At 44.6% G+C, this 24,629-nt stretch overlaps 1 protein-coding gene across 2 annotated transcripts in view; it reads right to left on the reverse strand.

Moving 5' to 3' along the window:
- Positions 1–586: 586 nt before the first annotated feature.
- The window catches only part of TTC39B (tetratricopeptide repeat domain 39B), a 178,327-nt gene continuing 154,284 nt past the window's right edge, over positions 587–24,629 (reverse strand). For both annotated transcript variants that reach the window (XM_077249241.1, XM_077249242.1), the window contains 3 exons: positions 11,930–12,047; positions 8,496–8,612; positions 587–994 (listed from right to left, as the gene is read on the reverse strand). In XM_077249241.1, coding sequence (XP_077105356.1) covers positions 895–994; positions 8,496–8,612; positions 11,930–12,047 — 335 coding nt within the window. In that variant the 3' untranslated portion in view covers positions 587–894. The remainder of the gene's footprint in view (positions 995–8,495; positions 8,613–11,929; positions 12,048–24,629) is intronic.

Raw genomic sequence — 24,629 nt, forward strand, 5'->3', positions numbered from 1 at the left:
CAAAAGTGGCCAGATTTTTAGGTTAATATATTTCTGCTACTCCTAAGTACAAGACTTTTTATATTTTTAGTGCACAATACAGTTTTTTTTTTGTAACTTTTTTTTTTTTTTTTAATTAAGGTCTTTACCAAGGGTGCATGGCCGACAGGGTTCTCCGTGGGATGAAGTGTCTTTAGGCTGTTACATATAAGGACCACTCCTTGTTAAAGACCATAAAAATTAATAATTTAAAAAAAAAACATATCTCTGGAGCTGTATGGTAGATCAAATAAAAAAAAAAAAAAAAAAAAAAAAAAAAAAAGGAGCAGAGCAAAAACAGGTTACTTAAATGACATTTGGATACTGTGGTTGTGCAGTTTTTCAAAGGTTGACCTATGCCCCTTTAGACCAAAATGTCATTCCCTGAAGCATTGTATGCTTCCACCTTTGGGAAAGGTCCTTTTCTGTTCCAGTCTTCCTGTGTGCCATTGAACAAGGCAGGGTTGCCAAGCCATCCAGAAATTCCTGTACAGTCAGTAAAATAAGGCACTTTTTTGCCCCGTCCGTGTCCGTATAGTGTATAAAAAAAAGCAAGGAGAAAACCAAATCTTTGTATTATAGTTTACTGCACAAGATTGTCTTAAAATATTTTCATTAAGTGCGTACGGACATAAATTATCTCTTTCATGAAATAAAATATATATATCAGCTTTCCTGAATTTTTTTAAAGAATGCAGAATAGGCATATACGGTACATTTTTATAGTACAATTACCATAGAAAATAAGAGCTACATTGGACAACAGGTCAAATCACACAGGATAACAGTCAGTGCAACCGCCAACAAAATATTTCTGTTTCTACATTCCTTCAGATGAAATGTTCGTTTACAAAAAGGTAGAGCCTGGTCAATGTATCATGGAGGGGTTGATGGCGGCGTGCCTTTAAGGTTGCTCAAAGCGGCGTGGATGCGGAAATGGAGTCTGGATTCCATGGAATAGTCTTTATAATTGTTTCTGTAAGGAACACACATTGAGTAGTTAAACATTCCCTTTAAATAAAATAGTCACTGAACACTTGCAGAAATCAAAACCAACCTCAGTTTCAAAGAGGCTTTCTCAGCATTAATAATGGGTGAAAAAATTGAAAAGTGCTCGCAAAAATTAGAGAATTTATTTGTTAATACATATTCTCGCAGTTTTTCAAAAAACATACGGCTTTGAGTCTCAAAGACAGGAAGAGGACTAGAACTCTAGTGCCACCTATTGGAAGTAGCAATCCTAACAGTCAATGTTGACCCTTTAACGAGTCTTGTCATATGACTTAGGATAATAGCCAAACCAGAATCTCAATTTGCAGACACTGTGTTTCGGGGTACTGCCCATTGTCAGTGCAAAGCGGAGATCTGGTTTGGCTGATTGAGAGGAGTCTGACCGGGATCCAAGAAGTATTATTTCTCCTTGCAGAGAGTGACATGATAAGCATGTCGAGGTGAGGAGACTTAAAGAAGCAATGCTCCTTTGGGAAATATGCAAATTGTCTCTTCAGAGAGGAAGAGGACTAGAATGCTAGTGCCACCTATTGGAAGTAGCAATCCTAACAGTCAATGCAGTACCCCGAAACACAGTGTCTGCAAATTGAGATTCTGGTTTGGCTATTATCCTAAGTCATGTGACAAGGATCGTTAAAGGGTCGACATTAACTGTTAGGATTGCTACTTCCAATAGGTGGCACTACAGTTCTAGTCCTCTTCCTCTCTGAAGAGACAATTTGCATATTTCCCAGAGGAGCATTGCGGCTTTAAGTCTCCTCACCTCGACATGCTTATGTCACTCTCCGCAAGGAGAAACTATACTTCTTGGATCCCTGTCTCAAAGACGCAAATACATTTTAACACAGCTGTGCCGAGACGGGGCAGAGGAGCGTGCATCAGTCCCGACCCCGATGCGCAGCAGTGTGAGGAGGTCAACCCACTGGTGATATCACACTGCTGCATGCGTCGGGGCTGCACAGGGTGAAAAGACGTCAGGCTGGTAAGCACTCCATGGAGGAGCTGAAGAAATGTGCTTTTATTTTAGATGAAGTGACCGGGTGGAAGTGTATGACGGGGCAATTTGCAGACTGTAAAAGGGGGCATAGTATAGTGAGGAACAGTGGAGACAATATTAAGAAAGGCAGTGTGGGGGTATATTATTGGGAGGGGCAGTGTGGAGGTATATTATGGAGAGAGGCAGTGTGGAGGTATATTATGGAGAGGGGCAGTGTGGAGGATTATTATGGAGAGGGGCTGTGTGGTGGATATTTTGTGCAGGAAGTACAATGAGGGGCATTTATTCAAGGGAACTGCATAAGAGATATTAAGATTTATGGGGCAGTATAATGATACTTTTATTTTTAAGGGCATTATGCCGGGAAGTGCTGCTGATGGCAGAAGAGGATAGTCTGCAGATACTAGCTTTGGGCATGAAATGTCATCATTGCGTCTGGACAAAATGGAGCAGAAAAGAAGAAGGATTTCAAATCAAAACAGATGTCTTCTATAATGTACTTGCATGTAAATATGCAATACTGCCTGTGTCTCCTCAGTACTATGGTTCCTGTACTATGAGCAGGATTTGGAGAGTTTCTGCTTCAAAAACTCAGTTTAAAAGGGGAATCTGACACCAGAAAAGGAAAAAACAAAACAAAAAAAACAAACACGCTATTAACCTGCAGGCTAAAGAATTCTGGCCCGCACCTGCACTTATCGTAACATTACAGGGAGAAAATGTATCTTTATTTTCCCCAGCAGCAGTCTAGTTTCCGTCACAGTGGGAGGGGGCGCTGGTTCAGTCACCACTGTAGGTATACAGAGTGGTGGCTGTAACCGCTTCCCCTGAAATCGACTGACAGATGCCCCCAATGCAAAACCAGCGCAAGTCAGGGCAGGGGGCACGGTTTCAGTCACAGCGCTGGTTCCGTCACCACTCTTGAGTATACAAAACGACAGCTGTAACTGAACTCACGGCCCTAACTGACTCTCCCTCTGCATTAGGCCTCAGCTGTCAGTCAGGGCCAGGAGCACAATTATAGCTGCCACTCTGTATTCTCAGAGCAGTGACTGAACCAGCAGTGACTGAACCAGCAGTGACTGAACCAGGAACGCTGCTGGGGAGAAAAAAAAAAGGTAATTTTCTCCCTGTAGCGTTAGGCTACATGCAGGTGCTTGCCAGCATTATAAGGGTAGTTTCACACAAGGTTTTGCTGCAGAAAAAAAACACTGAAAAAACACCTAATCTCTTGGCAGGAAAGAAGCTGAGATTTGTCTCTTGTGTATGCTCAAAAAGTTTTGTATTGAAAAAAAAAATCCTATTCCATAAAACAGGTTCTGGCACAAAGAACGCAGCAAAACAGGATTCCTGTGCTTTTTTTTTCAACTTTTTTTTTTTTTTTTTTAACTACCCATTCAAGTCAGTGGGTGAAAAATGCTGAAAAAACGCTGAAAGAAGTGACATGCTACAAGTCCCAAAAAAATGCAATGCACAAAATACTGATGACAAAAAACACAAGCTGTGTGCATGAGATTTCTGAAATCTCAAAGGCTTTGCTGCTACTGTGAAACGAAGCAGAAATTTATTTAAAAAAAAAAAAAAATGCAGGAAAAACGCCTAGTGTGAACTTCGCCTAAAGCCATTAACCTGCAGAATAACGCCATATCTGCAGGTTAATAGTGTTGTTTTTTTTCTAGTGACAGGTTCACTTTAAGTTAGCATATATTCACACTTTTTTTTTTTTTTTTCCCTTAAGCAGAAAGCTCAAAACCCTTCTCAAATACTCAAAACTTGGTTCTTAGGATGTATTAATGTGCCAACGGTTGTGCCAGTGATGAATTCATGCAATTCCCTCTTTACATATTATCGCGCCCCTTGGGACTGGTTAAGTATAGCAATGTGGCCCTTGGACAAAAAAAATGTTGTGTAATCCTGTGCTAGTTGCGGAGGTCACCAGCCACCTCTGCAGTCTGTCAGCGGTGGCCAATCTCCTAGGCAAGGAGCTTGTAAGCACTGCACGGAGGCTGGCCGGATTGCTGGAGATCGCTGTGCTTACAGCAGAATGCACAGTTCAGGCCACTGGTACAACCATGGCACTGGGCCAAATCGTCATTCATTGAGGAGTGCTTCTTGGTGAGATCAAAATTGAGACAACCCTTTATGATATTTTCTTTGCTTAACTTATTTATTGCATAATTTATAATACAATAATGTTCGCATTAGAAGACTTGCAGTAGGGCTGGAAATTGTGTCTGTTACATGGACAGTAAAGTGCGGAGGATAAAGGATTATGTGAATAAGCCCTTACATTCAGGCTCGGACTGGCCCACCGGAGAACCGGAGGATTCTCCGGTGGGCCCAGGCACTGACACCTGCTGGCATACTGGCCAGCAGCTGCCTAGGGCCCCCACTGCTCCAGGGACCCCTGCCCGGCCGCCCGCCTCCCACTCACCCTCCGTGAAGACGATACTCACCCTGCTCCAGCGATGCGTGGTCTCGGCGTCTGCAGCTCGTCCTGAATGAGCGGTCACGTGGTACCGCTCATTAAGGTCATGAATATGCGCATATTCATGACCTTAATGAGTGGCATCACATGACCACTCACGCAGGAAGAAGGTGCTGCGCCGCCGCCGGGAGTCGGGACAGAGCCAGAGGGATGTCGGCACGGCCGTGCAGTGTGGGACAGGTGAGTATGAGGGACGGGGGGACAGGGGGATGAAGGAGGACATAAGCTGGCGCGCCATGCAAGATAGGAGCGGGAGCGGGGGGCTGGAGAGATGAGCCATGCATACGGGGGGGGGGGGAATATGAGCCATGCATACGGGGGGGGAAAATATGAGCCATGTATACAGGGGGGGAATATATATGAGCTATGCATACAGGGAGGGGATATGAGCCATGCATACAGGAGGGGGAATATGAGCCATGCATACAGTGGGGGGGGAATATGAGCCATGCATACAGGAGGGAATATGAGCCATGCATACAGTGGGGGGGGAATATGAGCCATGCATACATGGGGGGAATATGAGCCATGCATACATGGGGGGGAGAATATGAGCCATGCATACAGGGGGGGGATATGAGCCATGCATACAGGAGGGGGAATATGAGCCATGCATACAGGGGGGGGGGGAATATGAGCCATGCATACAGGGGGGGGGATATGAGCCATGCATACAGGGGGGGGGGGAATATGAGCCAAGCATACAGGGGGGGATATGAGCCATGCATACAGGAGGGGGGGCGGAAATATGAGCCATGCATACAGGGGGGGAATATGAGCCATGCATACAGGGGGGATATGAGCCATGCATACAGGAGGGAATATGAGCCATGCATACAGGAGGGGGGGGGAATATGAGCCATGCATACAGGAGGGGGAATATGAGCCATGCATACATGGGGGGAATATGAGCCATGCATACATGGGGGGAATATGAGCCATGCATACAGGGGGGAATATGAGCCATGCATACAGGGAGGGAGTATGAGCCATGCATACAGGGGGGGGAATATGAGCCATGCATACAGGGGGGATATGAGCCATGTATACAGGGGGGGAATATATATGAGCTATGCATACAAGGAGGGGATATGAGCCATGCATACAGGAGGGGGAATATGAGCCATGCATACACAGGGGGGGGGATATGAGCCGTGAATAGAATACACAGGGGGGAATATGAGCCATGCATACAGGAGGGAATATGAGCCATGCATACAGTGGGGGGGGGAATATGAGCCATGCATACAGGGGGGGGATATGAGCCACGCATACGGGGGGGGGGATATGAGCCATGCATACAGGGGGGGGATATGAGCCATGCATACAGGAGGGGGAATATGAGCCATGCATACAGGGGGGGGGGGAATATGAGCCATGCATACAGGGGGGGGGATATGAGCCATGCATACGGGGGGGGGGAATATGAGCCAAGCATACAGGGGGGGATATGAGCCATGCATACAGGAGGGGGGGCGGAAATATGAGCCATGCATACAGGGGGGGAATATGAGCCATGCATACAGGGGGGATATGAGCCATGCATACAGGAGGGAATATGAGCCATGCATACAGGAGGGGGGGGGAATATGAGCCATGCATACAGGAGGGGGAATATGAGCCATGCATACATGGGGGGAATATGAGCCATGCATACATGGGGGGAATATGAGCCATGCATACAGGGGGGAATATGAGCCATGCATACAGGGAGGGAGTATGAGCCATGCATACAGGGGGGGGGAATATGAGCCATGCATACAGGGGGAGGGAATATGAGCCATGCATACATGGGGGGAATATGAGCCATGCATACAGGGAGGGAGTATGAGCCATGCATACAGGGGGGGGGGGGAATATGAGCCATGCATACAGGGGGGGGGGGGAATATGAGCCATGCATACAGGGGGGGGGGATATGAGCCATGCATACAGGGGGGGAATATGAGCCATGCATACAGGGGGGGATATGAGCCATGCATACGGGGGGGGGGGGATATGAGCCATGCATACGGGGGGGGGATATGAGCCATGCATACAGGGGGGGGATATGAGCCATGCATACAGGGGGGGAGTATGAGCCATGCATACAGGGGGGGGGGAATATGAGCCATGCATACAGGGGGGGGAATATGAGCCATGCATACAGGGGGGGATATGAGCCATGCATACAGGGGGGGAATATGAGCCATGCATACAGGGGGGGGATATGAGCCATGCATACAGGGGGGGGGATATGAGCCATGCATACAGGGGGGGGGATATGAGCCATGCATACAGGGGGGGATATGAGCCATGCATACAGGGGGGGATATGAGCCATGCATACAGGGGGGGATATGAGCCATGCATACAGGGGGGGATATGAGCCATGCATACAGGGGGGGATTTGAGCCATGCATACAGGGGGGGGATATGAGCCATGCATACAGGGGGGGGGATATGAGCCATGCATACAGGGGGGGGGATATGAGCCATGCATACAGGGGGGGGGGATATGAGCCATGCATACAGGAGGGGAATATGAGCCATGCATACGGGGGGGGGATATGAGCCATGCATACAGGGGGGGGGGATATGAGCCATGCATACAGGGGGGGGGATATGAGCCATGCATACAGGGGGGGGAATATGAGCCATGCATACAGGAGGGGGGGGGAAATATGAGCCATGCATACAGGGGGGGAATATGAGCCATGCATACAGGGGGGGGATATGAGCCATGCATATCTGATGGGAGGGAGATGAGCCATGCATACAGGAGGGGGGGTCATCATACAGTATTAAGCATCATGTGGGATCATTATACAGTATGGAGAACTGTGTGTGGTCATTATACAGTGTGGAGCATCATGTGTGGCCAATGGACATTATACAGTATGGAGCATCATGTGTGGCCGTTATACAGTATTGAGCATCATATGGGGTCATTATACAGTATGGAGCACTATGTGTGGCCATTATACAGTATGGAGCACTGTGTGGCCATTATACATTATGGAGCATCATGTGTGGCCATTATACACTATGGAGCATCATGTGTGGCCATTATACAGTATTGAGCATCATGTGTGGCCATTATACAGTATGGAGAACTGTGTGTGGCCATTATACAGTATGGAGCATCATGTTTGCTAAACGCGCCGCAAACTTTATACCTCCTTCCCTTCTTCAAAAGTTGAGAGGTATGGTACCGCATTTGCCAGATCACGGCAAGTGCCGCAAATCCCATAAGGAATAAATGAGGCCGAACGCAGTGTTGCTGTAAGTGATCCGTTACGCGGCACATGCCGGATCTGCTGCAAAAGGCGACTTTCACAAGCGATTCTTGCCAAAGTCACTGCCGATAGTGTCATACTCACCAAAGGGGGAGGCAGCACTAAAAGTGCCTAGGGCAGCAGAAACTCTAAATACCGCCCTGGGGGGCTGCATTATATTCTGTGGTGGAACTGCATTCTCTCAGGGGACTACATTATATTCTGTGGTGGGTTGCATTATACTATATGAGGGGGGCTGCATTAAACCCTATGGGGGTGCTACATTATATTCTATGGTGGGGACTGCGTCATACCTGAGGGGGTTGCATTATATTTTGTGGGGTGCTGCATTATATTCTATGAGAGGGGACCACATTATATTTTATGAGGGGGCTACATTATATTCTTGTGAGGAGGCTACCCCAACCCTTGCTACATAATTAAGACGTGAACTACCTTATATTATACCCTGATATTAGCGCTTTTTACCGCACAATTGGTGGTCTTGTATCTATTTCTATGTAGCTACATAGTGGGCCCATGATTTTCTTTGGTGGGCCCAAGGTGCTCCAGTCCGACGCTGCTTACATTACTAATAGATCAGAGCTTGTATCAAAATAAAGTCACAACACAGTTACGGAAACAGATTTCCTAGAATTATTTTATGGGGAATACACATTTACTGACAGACAGTGCTATTTAAATGCCTAAATAAAAAGTACTTACTTTGCCATTTCAATGAAACGTATAGCTTTGTCTTTGTCTCCTTGCTCTTGGTACAAAAGTCCCAGCTCATAATGAGTAAATGGAAGTAAATAGTGGTCATACTTTATCCTCTTTTCACTGAAAATGTCAGAAAACAAAGAGGTATTGTTAATCAAACAACTAAAGGCTCTAAAAAGACAAATTAGATATTACACACCAGGGCTGTGGAGTCGGAGTTAGTTTTGGTTGGAGTGAGAGTCGGTAGAAATGTACCGACTCCAGCTTTAAAAAAAATGTATTAATATTTCATAATTGAACTTTCATATGAATTTTATAAATGTTACTCAAATATATATGTTCTATCAAACTATGAACAACAGTGATAAGCAGTTCTGCTGGAGATAGAGACATTTCTTACTTCTTGTGTGTCACTGTTCTCCACTGCCCTTATCTAATCTTATACTTGGTTAACCTCATGCTGCCCCAATCCCCCTACTTACAATGTATGAAACTGAAAGTGAAAATGTGTTGCAAATTCTTAGTAGTAAAGCTCCTCCTCTAGACTAGATGTTTACTAGGTGTGCATCTTCCAAGCATCTCACAGCTGCTACTCAGAAGAGGAAGACTGTAAGAAGTATTATCCTTTCAACAAACTTTGCATCAGTTAACTGTAAGTACATGAGGAATAACAGTATTACTGACCACTATATCAGTTGTATGACCTGGCAATAATTTTGTACAATTGTTTTTAGGAAAAATAATTGTCATTTGGATTGTGAATGCAGAATTAAAAACCTGAGAATGTCAAAGAAGCGTCACATTAAATCAGCTGTATTTGAACATTTCACCATCACTCAAGACAGAAAACATTGTGTCTGTCAGTGTATGACAAATGATCCAGACGAAAACAAATGCTGTGAAGCCAAGATCAGTGCATATTCAGGCAAAGATAAAAATGCTCCTACCAGAGCTTCTAATCTAAAGAGACATTTACAGCGCTTTCATCCAGAAGTACTGAAAGCAGTGGATGAGAAAGACTGCATCCAAACCAATGAACCAGTGCCCAGCTCTTCCAGCCAAACAAAGGAGCAGAGAGCTTTGCAGCCATCAGTTGCAAGATATTTTGTCAGTGACAAAGTTACTGTGACAATGACAGTAGATACATTTTAAAAACAGATCATAGAGCTTGTTGTAAAGGATAGTGTGCCTATTTCATTATTTTCACGACCAGCTTTTATGTGTCTGAATGGGGAAATGGCCCGTAAGCTTGGTGTTTCTCTGGAGAGAGAGAGTATTAGAAAATTAGTAATCGAAGAAGCTTTTAAACAAAAGGAAGAACTTAAAAAAAAACTCTCAAGGGGCGCTTTCTGTTTCTTAAAATGGATGCCTGCACACGTCACAGAGTGAACTATTTTGCCATCAATGTCCGATTTGTTTGTGACAAATGAAATAGTTACCAAGACATTGGCAGTAAAAGACACCAAAGCTCATCGCACCAGTGAGTTTCTCCAAGTCTTGGTGGAAAAGGTTCTGCAAGACTATGAACTTAAAAAAGAGCAAGTTCTTTCTGTCGTAACTGACAATGCTTCAAATATGATAAGTACTATTAAGCTAATGAATGAGAGTAATGATGGTGACCAGCAGCTAGAAGAACATTCTGGGTCCACAGACACAGAAATGTTTGAAATAGAGGAACACAGTATTGTAACTGAGGAGCAAACTGAAGTTGCTTCAGATTAACAGCAACATGATAGTTTAGATGATCTTGTTGAAACTGTGTCAATACGTTCCTTCATTCATCACATGCGCTGTGTTGTGCATACGCTACAGCTGGCTATAAGAGACAGTCTGCAAGAAGGACATGCTTCTGCACTGATTGGCAAGGTGAGAAAATTGGCTACTGTTGCCAGAACCCCTAAAGTTGACTCAATTTTGAAGAGACGTGCTGGAAAAGGGGCAATTATTGATCAAGCCACACGATGGGGCAGTACTTACTTAATGATTCAGCGCTTGGTTGAACTGAAAACCTTTCTTGTAGACATGGCTAACCCTCAATTGACGCCAAATGAAAGTCAGTGGAATCAGGTGACTGAGCTGGAAAAATTGCTAGAGCACCCATTTACAGTGACTAAAAAATTACAAGCAGAGGACTTAACTCCAGGTATTTTCTTAAAGGAGTGGAAGAACCTGATGTTTCGCCTGTCCCAAAGAGGGTTAATTGCAAGTGGCATTGCTACATCAATGAAACGGAGAGAGGAGCTACTATTACAAAATAACATTCTTTTGGCAGCTGTTTATGTAGACCCAATGCATCGGATTCTTCTAGATGATTAACAGCTAACTAAAGGAAAAGAAGCTCTGTTTGAAATAGCAGTAAGGATGAAAGGGTTGCAGAACAGTCAGGAGAACAAGAAGAACTTGGTCGTCCTGCCACATCTTCACCCTCATCAACTGATGAAGAATTTAATTTCGAAAAATATTTGGATCACAAGGACCGTGCAAAGCGTTCCCGCATAGAAGAGTCATCCCCATCAAAGAACACAGCCAGTACATTTCAGCAGAATTTTTCATGTGCACTAAAAGAAATTGACAAATTTGACCGTTCATCAAAAATAACAGTGCAACAAGCGGATTCCTCTGTATCCTGACATTGTCAGAGATGTTGCCCGAGTGGTTACTGCTTTGCCACCAACCCAAGTTAGTGTAGAGAGGTTGTTCTCTGCTCTCAAAATAATTAGATCAGATTTGAGGGCATCCATGAAGGAGGATCTGACAGAGGCAATACTTTTTCTGAGGACAAATTTATAGATTTCTTCTTATTAACTGCATAACAGTGTTTATTGCATATTTACTTACAAGAGTTTAGAAAAGTTTATAAAAGTTATTTGCTATATTCTAATTGTATTCTAATAAATATAGTTTTCGCTCTAAGTGGTCTGATTACTTATATGATGGTGAGAAACTGAATAAGCACGATGTTAATATTTTACAACAGTAAATTTATTGTTACGAATTGGCCATTTATGAAGGAGTCGGAGTCGGAGCCGGAACCTGATGAAATCCAGGAGTCGAAGTCGCAACTGTGGCTTACCGACTCCATAGCCCTGTTACACACATTTCTCAATATTGAAATTGCAGGGCCAAAAGTTGTGGAATTCTGAAAATCACACACACACTTTAAATATGTGTTTTCGTATGTGTCAGCACTTTAATTGCTTGCCGAGTGCTGGCGTTCAAGGTCCTGAGACCCACCAATAGCTCAATAACCCCTGAACATTGTGCAGCCCAGTAGACAGGAGCTCTCTTCTCCTGAGTGCACACACAGAGTGCGGTACGGATTCAATAGAAAGCATTGACTTCAAAGTAAATAAAAAATACTGTACATGTCTTCTACTGTGGTTTCATACATCAATGTTGATTGCTTTGGTAAAATATCTTTTCGATCTTGCCCCTACCTCTGTATCACTTGGTTGAAGCAAAGTTCAGCCTGTAATAATCTCCCAAGATGTTTTAAGCACAGGCCTTTCAGTAACTGGACAAGGCACTGATCATCTCCGAAGTATTCAGTCGGATCTAAAATGGAGATTAAAAAAAAAAAAAGTCACAGTATGTAAATACAAGTCTGAGTTCTGCAGATAAATTTGACACATGTATAAACAAAATGCCCTTAATGGAGCAATAGATGACAGGACTCAATGTAGGAACCGTGTAACTGGGACTGCTACATTTTTGGAGGTGGTCCACAAGACATTAATTGACTGCCTAGGGCCAAGTTCACACTAGGGCCTTATCCCCATTCAGCACTTTGGGGAGTGCTATCGTATCCCGCTTAAAAAAACAAAACTGGACACCGCAAGAAAGAGGGAGGGTCGAAAGGCCTAAATGTTTCCTATTTTTTTAACTTTCTTTGCCTCATGGACATCTGGGGAACGTCTGAATATCAGTTCTCATTCGGATGGAAGTCATTCTGGAGTCATTGCCAAATGCAATGTGAACCCATCCAAATGTAGCAGATTGGCTGCCCTAAAAGTCTCAATTTTACATTTTTTTCATTATGTTGTGTTTATTTCATGCAAATATTCCAAAATCAAAAGTCAGCTTTCATTTTCCCCATGTACTATGAAGAATGGATGAGCTGCAACTTGCGACAGGAGTTTCTTTTCCAGGGTTGTACTTGTACAACCATACTAGGTTATCATCAGTTTTCTTTTAAAGGAAACCTGTCGGCAGGATTGTGCACAGTAACCTACAGACAGTGTCAGGTCGGCACCATTATACTGATTAAAATGATACCTTGGTTGATGAAATCTGTCTTGTGGTTGTTGTTTAATCTTTATTTTCAGTTTTGAGTTAATGAAATGCTCGTGCGCCGGGGTGTGGGGTTCTTCATGTGGTGCTCTGATTAGGTATTCATAATGAGACTGCTGACAGGTCACTGATCCCTCATTGACCTGCCCCCTAGTTCACATAATGAATATTATATACCGCATTTTTCGGACAAGAGGCACTTCCCCCCCCCCCAAAAAAAAGGGGGGAAAATAGGGGGTGCGTCTAATAGTCGTAATGCATGCTTACCCACAGTGGTGTGGTGGCGGCGGCGGCAGAGGTGCGGCGGCAGAGGAGGCGCAGTGAGCGGAGTCTCTTTCACAGGTGAGGTAATGCAGCAGCCCGGTAAGCAGCAAAGTCAGGTGAATCATGTTGATATCGGTGGTGGCAGCTATCTTCCTGAGGCCGCGCGTGCGCAGATGGAGTGCTCTGCTTCCCGGGGCTTCAGGAAATCTGCGCATGCGCGACCTCAGGAAGATGGCCGCCGCCACCACCGATAACATGATTCACCCGGCTCTGCTGCTTACCGGGCTGCTGCATCACCTCACCTGTGAAAGGGACCCCGCTCACGCCATACCGCTCACTGCGCCTCCTCATCCCCGCACCTCTGCCGCCGCACCTCTGCCGGTAAGCCTGTATTAACCCGGCTCCGCTGCGTCCCCTCACCTGTGGAAGGGACCCTGCTCACGCCATACCGCTCATTATCCCCGCACCTCTGCCATCGCCACACCACTGCTGCAACCCTCCCATGGACACCAGGCCGTGGTGTCGCCCACCTAAGCAGGAAGGGACCCTGCTCAGGTGCACGCCGTACCGCATCACCCCACCTCTGCCGACACCATGCCTCCTGTGACCCTGCTCTGCCACCGCCAGCCCTCAGGTAAGATACTGTAAATTCGGACAATAAGACGGACACCCATCTTATAAAAAAAAAATCTTTTTCTCTGCAATTTTCACCCCAAATTTGGGGTGCATCTTATGGTCCGGTGCATCTTATAGTCCGAAAAATACGGTATATTGCAGCATATACTGCTACTACACAGGCGCAGTCGGTGCCATTTTCAGACACTTTTTTTTAGCAATTTATAGCATCACAAAAGAATTAAATGCACACTATACATACGATCATGATGCAGCGCAGGAGCCACCATCTGCCTGCAGAAAGTGAAATTTACTTTATATTCAGACATACATACAGAAATTTTTATTTCCACAGGGATCATGTACTGGTTCATATGGTTCTGTAGCTTGGTGGCTATGATGCCTGATAGTTTCCATGTTGTTGTAAGGCAGGTTATTGGGCGGTACTTGGATCGAGCTGTTCCTTTGTGAGGATCCTTTATGATCAGCACTACTCTAAACCTTGTGTTAGCCAAGCTAGGTGGTGTCATGCCTCTAGCAGTTGGTTCATCTGCTTTGCCATGCGTTCATGTACCACTGTTAATTTCTTTAGCCAGTAGGTGTGGATCAAGTCTGGGCCAGGTGCTGTCCAGCTCTTCATGTTCTTGATCCACTGTTGGATGTCTGCTTCTGTAGTGGTGACTGGTTCTTGCTCTAGGTGGTTGCGGTGTTTCATTCTCAGATCTTGCAGCCACATGGCACCAAAAGATAAGATGCTGAGAGAAAGCCTAAGGCAGCAACAACAATAGATCTCGAAAGAAGAACAGGAACATGAAGCACCATGGTAAGACAAGCCGCTGCATGGGATGTACCATTGACAGAAAATGGAGGTGGACATGGAGAAATCCTACCAATGGCTGGAGAAAGCTGGACTCCGAGACAGCACAGAGGCACTAATCATAGCAGCACAAGAGCAAGCACCAAGTACCAGATCCATAGAAGACAAGACCCAAGGTGCAGACTATGCAAGTAAACCTCAAAACAGTCCAACACATAGTGGCAGGATGCAAAATGCAAGCAGGAACAGCGTATACCGAACGCCGCAACCAATTAGTGGGAATTATATACAGGAACATCTGCACAGCATATGGGCTATTTCCCCCTATGTCCAGGTGGGAGACTCCAGAAAAAGTAGTGGAGAATGAAAGGGCTAAAATCCTGTGAGACAACAGCCAACAATCTGTGCCTTAATGGCCAAAAGTTTTCCATTTATCCTGATTACTCGGTCGAGGTGCAAAAGCAGAGGATACCATATGGTGCAGTGAAGAAAAGATAGAGAGATTTGGCTTTGGCTTATTCTACCTTATATCCGGCAAAGCTCAGGGTTGTGGCCCTGGGAACAGTGCATTTTTTCAAAACACCGGAGGAGGCCACTAAATGGCTTGACTTAAACAACAAGCGTCTCCAGGCGAAAAGGACAGAGGGAAGTGAGCGGAGTAAAATGCCGCGCTGTGTCGTGTCGTTTTTTGACAAGGAGAAATTAAAAGACGGTGCTGTCGTATGGAGGTTTCTGGTTCCTGCATATTAGTTGTTATGGACTATGGAGGGACTGATTGTAATAATAATGTCTATCTGCATATACGGAGGAGGTGCGAAGGAGTTTTAGAGAGATGGTGGTTCAGAGGTAACGTTTATAGGGTAGCTAGATGGAGTACCCACTCTATGGTAAGAGAGGGAAAAATACAACGGGAGATCTGTTATAGTTTGTTGGGTTACTGTATATGGGGGGAGGAGGGGGGAAAGAGGGGTTAATTGTTTAGGGGAGAGTTTAATTGCATACGGAGAGCTGCAAGATATTTTCAAGGGTCAGAAATGTGCATGTATAGAACTGTATGATGGGTGATGGAATTAAAATTCTTTGTTGGAATGTAAGAGGACTGTCAGAAGGAACAAGAAGAACGGCAATCATGGAATATGCTAGAAAGAGGAGGCCAGATGTTCTTTGCCTCCAGGAGACTCATTTACTTCGGGAAAAGGTGGAGGTGTTAAAGAGGAGGTGGATTGGTAAAGCATATCATTCCACGTATTTTTCATATGCTAGAGAGGTCTCCATTAATAGGAGCCATATAGCGGGAAAAAGTTATGTGAGGTTATGGAATTATTTAAGTGAGGTACGGGATTACCATTACTTCTCATTGGTGATTTCAATTATGTTATATATGAAGGGTGGGACAGATATAAACAGAGAGCAGGTAAAAGTATTCGGAAATTGACGGCATTTGGGAATTACAGTACAGACCAAAAGTTTGGATACCTTCTCATTTAAAGATTTTTCTGTATTTTCATGACTATGAAAATTGTACATTCACACTGAAGGCACCAAAACTATGAATTAACACAAGTGGAATTATATACTTACCAAAAAAGTGTGAAACAACTGAAATTATGTCTTATATTCTAGGTTCTTCAAAGTAGCCACCTTTTGCTTTGATGACTGCTTTGCACACTCTTGGCATTCTCTTGATGAGCTTCAAGAGGTAGTCACCGGGAATGGTCTTCCAACAATCTTGAAGGAGTTCCCAGAGATGCTTAGCACTTGTTGGCCCTTTTGCCTTCACTCTGCGGTCCAGCTCACCCCAAACCATCTCGATTGGGTTCAGGTCTGGTGACTGTGGAGGCCAGGTCATCTTGTGTAGCACCCCATCACTCTAATTCTTGGTCAAATAGCCCTTACACAGCCTGGAGGTGTGTTTGGGGTCATTGTCCTGTTGAAAAATAAATGATGGTCCAACTAAACGCAAACCGGATGGAATAGCATGCCGCTACAAGATGCTGTTGTAGCCATGCTGGTTCAGTATGACTTCAATTTTGAATAAATCCACAACAGTGTCACCAGCAAAGCACCATCACACCTCCTCCTCCATGCTTCACGGTGGGAACCAGGCAAGTAGAGTCCATCCGTTCACCTTTTCTGTGTCGCACAAAGACATGGTGGTTGGAACCAAAGATCTCAAATATGGACTCATCAGACCAAAGCACAGATTTCCACTGGTCTAATGTCCATTCCTTGTGTTCTTTAGCCCAAGTCTCTTCCGCTTGCTGCCTGTCCTTAGCAGTGGTTTCCTAGCAGCTATTTTACCATGAAGGCCTGCTGCACAAAGTCTCCTCTTAACAGTTGTTGTAGAGATGTGTCTGCTGCTAGAACTGTGTGGCATTGACCTGGTCTCTAATCTGAGCTGCTGTTAACCTGCGATTTCTGAGGCTGGTGACTCGGATAAACTTTTTCTCAGAAGCAGAGGTGAGTCTTGGTCTTCCTTTTCTGGGGCAGTCCTCATGTGAGCCAGTTTCTTTGTAGCGCTTTATGGTTTTTGCAACTGCACTTGGGGACACTTTCAAAGTTTTCCCAATTTTTCGGACTGACTGACCTTCATTTCTTAAAATAATGATGGCCACTCGTTTTTCTTTACTTAGAATTTGTATTATGGCAAGAAAAAAGCAGCTAACAGTCTATTCAGTAGGACTATCAGCTGTGTATCCACCAGACTTCTGCACAACACAACTGATGGTCCCAACCCCATTTATAATGCAAGAAATCCCACTTATTAAACCTGACAGGGCACACCTGTGAAGTGAAAACCATTCCCGGTGACTACCTCTTGAAGCTCATCAAGAGAATGCCAAAGGTGTGCAAAGCAGTCATCAAAGCAAAAGGTGGCTACTTTGAAGAACCTAGAATATAAGTCATCACTTCAGTTGTTTCACACTTTTTTGTTAAGTATATAATTCCACATGTGTTAATTCATAGTTTTGATGCCTTCAGTGTGAATGTACAATTTTCATAGTCATGAAAATACAGAAAAATCTTTAAATAAGAAGGTGTGTCCAAACTTTTGGTCTGTAGTGTGTGTGTGCGCGCATGTATGTATAAATATTATAAATATATATATATATATATATATATATATATATATATATATATATATATATATATATATATATAATATCTTATGGACAGAAATCCAAGTTTGAGGTGTTTGGATCACAAAGAAGAACATTTGTGAGATGCAGAAGAACTGAAAAGATGCTGGAAGAGTGCCTGACACCATCTGTCAAGCATGGTGGAGGCAATGTGATGGTCTGGGGTTGCTTTGGTGCTGGTAAAGTGGGAGATTTGTACAAGGTAAAAGGGATTTTGAATAAGGAAGGCTATCACTCCATTTTGCAACGCCATGCCATACCCTGTGGACAGCGTTTGGAGCCAATTTCATCCTACAACAGGACCCAAAGCACCCCTCCAAATTATGCAAGAACTATTTAGGGAAGAAGCAGGCGGCTGGTATTCTACCTGTAATGGAGTGGCCAGATCTCAACCCTATTGAGCTGTTGTGGGAGCAGCTTGACCGTATGGTACGCAAAAAGTGTCCATCAAGCCAAACCAACTTGTGGGAGGGGCTTCTGGAAACACGAGGTGAAATTTCTCCAGATTACCTCGGCAAATTAACTGCTAGAATGCCACAGGTCTGCAATGCTGTAATTGCTGCAAAGGGAGCATTCTTTGATGAAAGAAAAGTTTGAAGGAGAAAATTATTATTTCAAATAAAAATCTATTTTTCCCGAACCTTGTCAATGTCTGGACTACATTTTCAATTTATTTGGCAACTCATTTGATTAATAACAGTAGGAGTTTTCATGGAAAAACACAAAATTGTCTGGGTGTGTGTGTGTGTGTGTGTGTGTGTGTGTGTGTGTGTGTGTGTGTGTGTGTGTGTGTGTGTGTGTGTGTGTGTGTGTGTGCATTCAGTATGTAAGCTAGGGGCAGGACCTGTTAGCAGTCTTCATTATGAATACCTAAGCAGAGCACCACATAAAGACACCCCAAACACCCCCCCCACAGAGCACGAGCACATCATTAACTGAAAACGGAAATTAGGTATTACACCTACCAGTAATTAGGTTTCCAGAAGTCCATCCTGACAGCACCATGGAGGACGTCGTCCTCCTTGCAGGGACAGGAAAAGCACAAGAGAGGTTAAAAGGCACCACCCACCCAATTCCCTCTGTGTTTTAACAAGTACCACACTATGGAAAATGCAATGTAACATTTTTTATTTTATCATATTACAACATATGAGAATCAGGGAGGGAACTAACCGTGCTGTCAGGTTGGACTCCTGGAAACAATTACCGGTAGGTCCAATACCTATTTCCCACGACGTCCCTCCTGACAGCACCATGAAGAATACCATAGTACCTCCTCAGGGTGGGATTACTGCCTGGAGAACTTTCCTCCCGAAAGCAGTTTGCCGGCCAGATATAAACTAGATGTACTAATGCTTGCAAAACATGTCAAGTCTGGCCCAAGTTGCAGCCCTACAGATCTGCTCTACTGAGGCTCCCACTCTCTCAGCCCAGGAATTGATACTGCTCTAGTTGAGTGGGCTTTTAAACCTTCGGGGGAACTAACACCTTCTGACTGTAGGCTAAGGAAATTACGGAGGTAATCCATCTTGCAATAGATGCCTTAGAGGCTTTCTTCCACTTATTTCTACCCCCGAGAAGGACAAACAAGTTAGGATCCTGTCTCCAACTACAAGTGGCCTCTAGGTATTCAATAACCGCTTGTCTAACATCCAACCAGTGGAGGGTCCACTCCTCATTTGAGGGGTTCTCGCAAAAGGAAGGCAAAACAATTTCCTGGTTTAGGTTCTGGCAGGATGCTACCTTAGGTAAAAAGACGGGGTCCAATTTTAAGATTATACGATCCTCCCAGATCTGAAAATGTTGGTCCCGAGTAGACAGGGCCTGAATCTCCCCTACCCGTTTAGCCGTGGTAATGGCCACTAGGAACACCATTTTTAATGTGCGGACCGAAATGGGCATCTGTTCCCCTGGAACATAAGGTTCCTTGCATAGGGACCTCAGGACCAAACTTAGAGTCCTGGAGGGGTCGACTGCCTGATTGTAGGGCGCAGTCTCTGTACTGCTCTGACAAAGCTTAATTATCCAAGGATGAGTGGCCAGGGGATAATCGAACTAGGCGCCTAGTGCAGATATCTGGACCTTTAGGGTACTGGGTCTAAGTCCCTTATTAAATCCTGACTGCAGGAAATCTAGGACCCTTGGGATATCGGGAACCCCTGCCACGAAGTTGGACCTGTCACCCTCCAAGCAGAACCTTTTCCAAAATGTTATAATATATTGCAGACGTAACAGGTTTACTGCTAGCCTGGATAGTTGTTATGGCCTGGTGCGACAAGCCCAGAGCTCTCAGGATGTCCCTCTCAGGATCCAAGCTGAAAGATGCAGTCTTTGTGGATTGTGATGGAAGACTGGGCCCTGATGAATAAGGCCTCCCCTCGGTGGAAGCCGGATTGTGTCTTCTACCTCCATGGCCCCCAGTAGCGGGAACCAGCTTCTCCTCGGTCAGTATGTGGCAATCAGGATTACCTTCGCCTGGTCTTCTTGGATCTTCCCGAGGATGGCTGGCAGAAGCGCCAGTGGAGGAAAGGCATAAGAGGGTCTCGTCCCACTTCTGACTCAACCCATTGACGGCCTCCGGGATGTCCGATGGGTTCAGAGAGTAGAATCTGGGCACCTTTGAGTTCTTCCTAGTTGTGAACAGATCTATCCGAGGAGTTTCCCAGTGATGATACAGATGCTGGAATACTTCCTGGTTCAGCTTCCATTTGGTTGGCCAGATCTCCCGTCGGCTCAAGTAATCTGGCACGACGTTCTGAGAACCCTCGAGATGCACCGCGTTTACTGAAAGGAGTCCTGGAGTGCCCGATGTCTGGGGCCCCCTTGGTGCCACAAGAAGGAAACCATCGTTACATCGTCCGACAGTATCCCGACGTGCTCAGCCTCAGCCTTGCCTGATTCTGCCTTAAAGCTTCCCATACGGCATATAGCTCCCTGTAATTGAATGACATGTGACTGATCTCTTCTGGCCATCTGCCCTGAAGGATTCTTCCTTCTAGGTGGGCTCCCCATCCCCACTTGCTAGCGTCTGTGGTAATCTCAACGCCTGGGGATGCAATCCACTGTAAGTCCACCTGCAGGTTCCTGAGCTGAGTTCACCAATGTAGAGATCTTCTCCCTGCCGGGGATAAGGATATTGTTTAGTCGAGTGATGACTGCTGCCGATCCCAGACTGACAGGATGTCTCTCTGCAAGGGCCTTGAGTGGAATTGTGCCCACCGGACACAGGGGATGCAAGCGGTCATTATACCCAGCACCTTCATGGCTGATCTGATGGAGGTGCGGTGTTTCAGTAGCTCCTGGACCTTGCGCTGCACCGACTCGTTTCTCTGCTGGTAAGAAGGATGTTCTGCGGCCGGAGTCCAATAGCACCCCTAGGAAGACCTTCCTGGTCTCTGGTATTCGTTCCGACTTCTGATAGCTTATAGACCAGCCAAAAAAATCCATCACTGAAATGGTCTGATCTCTGTAATGAGCCAGTACTTCCACCGATCTCACCAAGATGAAGTCATCCAGGTATGGTACTATTACTATCCCCTAGTTTCTCAGATAAGCCACCACTTCTGATATCAGCTTCGGAAAAACTCGGGGAGCCGAGGCCAGGTCAAAAGGGAGGCACTGAAACTGGAAGTGGCAGGTTCAGTCTGGCAGCATTATGGCGAACCTCAAGAACTTTTGGGACGCTGGATGTACAGGAACCGGATAGCAAGCACTCTTCAGATCGAGAGTGCACATCACTGCATCTCTATGAGATGGACTGTGGACCTCACTGACTCCATCCTGAACCTTTTGTACCTGACCGAAAGGTTCAGAGGTTTTAAATTTATTATTGTGCGGGCCTCTCCTGACGGTTTTATGATGGAGAATAGGGAGGAATAGTGACCCTGGCCCACCTCTGCCAGGGGAACCGGGACTATGACTGCCGAGCTGGCCAGCTCTTATAGGTCTGCCAACATAGAATTCATAGGATAGAATCAATTAAAACATATCTTATAATAATAATATAATAAAAAACAACAACAACATTAATAGTTTTAACCCCTTCTGATCTGGGTCTGTATAAGCATATAATAATAATATGGTAGAAGGGAAGGGAAAAAAAATTACCATATTAAATCACTATGGATTCCCTTCCCACCAGCGGAGGTTGGCACCCTTCAACCTGCGCAATGGCGCCCTCGCTTACCGACTGCTCTCCCTCCCTGTCCCTGGTAAACCCTAACACAGGCAAAGTGTAAAAAGACAACAATATTGTACCATACGTATTATTGTAGGCCCAATATTCTACCTCTGATACACCATATGGCATGTGCAATATATCAGGGGGGAAAGCTACAATACAGACACCAAAATCATAAGTATAGAGAGTAGGCAGATAAAAATATTGCACGTATTCCCAGAGATAGAAATATATTCAGATGAGGCAAGAAAAAAGTGCAGAACTCTTTGTACGAAGATTTCCAAAAATGGTATCTTAATAGGTTATATATCACCATCTAATATACAGCATGGTATCTCATCAGATGTATCATGCACCATCATTCAATTTTAAATGATTTAAATATTCATATTGCACATTGCCCCAAATATAAATCCAGGCTTATACGTAGCGAACAAGATCCCATAATATAAAAAAATGGGGTTAAAGGAGCATACCTAATATCCAAGATCGCAGACAAAGATTTTGTTATTATAAGCTGCACATCAAAATCAGAGCCAATGCCCTTCATTTAGGAAATCAAATACCCCATAAACCAGCATACACAGTATATATTTCTCTCTTATAAGCTGCACAATCAAATCAGAGTCAATGCCCTTCATTTAGGAGATCAAATACCCCATAGTAAGCCAGCATGTATACTTCGACATGTTTCCCCAATTACCGTAGTTGGTTCTTCAGGAGAACATACTGGTGCATAGCCCAAAAGTATTTAGACTCATCTTAGATAGAATTCAGAGTGGAAATAATTTTTTTAGATTATGGGATCTTGTTTGCTATGTATAAACCTGGATCTATATTTGGGGCAACATGATTTAAATCATTTAACCCCTTCATGACCAAGCCTATTTTGACCTTAATGACCTGGCCATTTTTTGCAATTCTGACCAGTGTCCCTTTATGAGGTAATAACTCAGGAACGCTTCAACGGATCCTAGCGATTCTGAGTGTTTTCTTCGTGACATACTGGGCTTCACGTTAGGGATAAATTTAGGTCAATAATTTGGGGGTTTATTTGTGAAAAAACTGGAAATTTGGTGAAAATTTTGCAATTTTCAAATTTTGAATTTTTATTCTGTTAAACCAGAGAGTTATGTGACACAAAATAGTTAATAAACAACATTTCCCACATGTCTACTTTACATCAGCACAATTTTGGAAACAACATTTTTTGTTAGGAAGTTAAGGGTTAAAAGTGGACTAGCTATTTCATTTTTACAGCAAAATTTACAAAACCATTTTTTTAGGGACCACCTCGCATTTGAAGTCAGTTTGAGGGGTCTATATGGCTGAAAATACTCAAAAGTTACACCAAGGAGCTCAAAACCACATTCAGGAAGTTTATTAACCCTTGTCTTTCACAGCAGTAGAAGCAACATGGAAGGAAAAATTAACATTTAACTTTTTAGTCACAAAAATAATCTTTTAGAAACAATTTTTTTTTATTTTCTCAAGGGTAAAAGAAGAAAGTGGACCCCAAAAGTTGTTGTCCAATTTGTCCCGAGTAAGCTGAAACCCCATATGTGGGGGGGAACCACTGTTTGTGTGCACGGCAGTGCTCGGAAGGGAAGGAGCGCCATTTGACTTTTTGAATGAAAAATTAGCTCCAACCGTTAGCGGACACCATGCCGCGTTTGGAGAGCCCCTGTGTGCCTAAACATTGGAGCTCCTCCACAAATGACCCCATTTTGGAAATTAGACTCCCCAAGGAACTTATCTAGATGTACAGTGAGCACTTTGAACCCCCAGGTTCTTCACAAATTGATCCGTAAAAATGAAAATGTACTTTTTTTTTTTCCCCACAAAATTTTTTAGCCTCAATTATTTTCATTTTCACATGGGCAACAGGATAAAATGGATCCTAAAATTTGTGGGGCAATTTCTCCTGAGTATACCAATACCTCATATGTGGGGGTAAACCACTGTTTGGGGGCACGGCAGGGCTCGGAAGGGAAGGAGCGCCATTTTACTTTTTGAATGGAAAATTAGCTCCAATCGTTAGTGGACACCATGTCACATTTGGAGAGCCCCTGTGTGCCTAAACATTGGAGCTCTCCCACAAGTGACCCCATTTTGAAAACTAGACCCCCCAAGGAACTTATCTAGATGTGTGGTGAGCACTTTGAACCCCCAAGTGCTTCACAGAAGTTTATAAGGCAGAGCCAGGAAAATAAGAAATCTTTTTTTTTCCCTCAAAAATGATTTTTTTTAGACTGCAATTTTTCATTTTCACAAGGGTAGCAGAACAAACTGGACAACAAGTTTTGAGGTCCAGTATCTCCTGAGTACAATGGTACCACATATGTGGGGGGGGGGGGGGGGGGGAGAACTACTATTTGGGCACACTTCGGGTTCTGGGAAGTAGTGACGTTTTGGAATGCAGACTTTGATGGAATGGTCCGCGGGCGTCATGTCGTGTTTGGAGAGCCCCTGATGTGCCTAACCAGTGGAAACCCCCCAATTTTAACTCCAACCCTAACACACCCCTAACCCTAATCCCAACCCTAACCAATCACCAGGGCAGGGGGGAGATCACCTGGGCAGGAGGGGGCTATCAGGCGTGGGGGGCTGAGGAGATGCAGCAGCAGATGGAGGCAGCAGCAGGGGGGTGATCACCGAGGCAGGGGGAAAGGAGCAGACGGTGGGGGGAGCGGAAGGCAGCAGAGGGGAGTACCTGGCGGTGGCGATGATGGCAGCGGCGATTGCGGTTCAAATAAAAAGGGTGAAAAAAGTATCTGAGAGATTAAAAAATAATTCCGACTTAAAGTACACAGTTCTTATTAAAAAAAGTA

This window comes from Ranitomeya variabilis, chromosome 1, assembly GCF_051348905.1.
Source record: "Ranitomeya variabilis isolate aRanVar5 chromosome 1, aRanVar5.hap1, whole genome shotgun sequence".
Taxonomy (NCBI): domain Eukaryota; kingdom Metazoa; phylum Chordata; class Amphibia; order Anura; family Dendrobatidae; genus Ranitomeya; species Ranitomeya variabilis.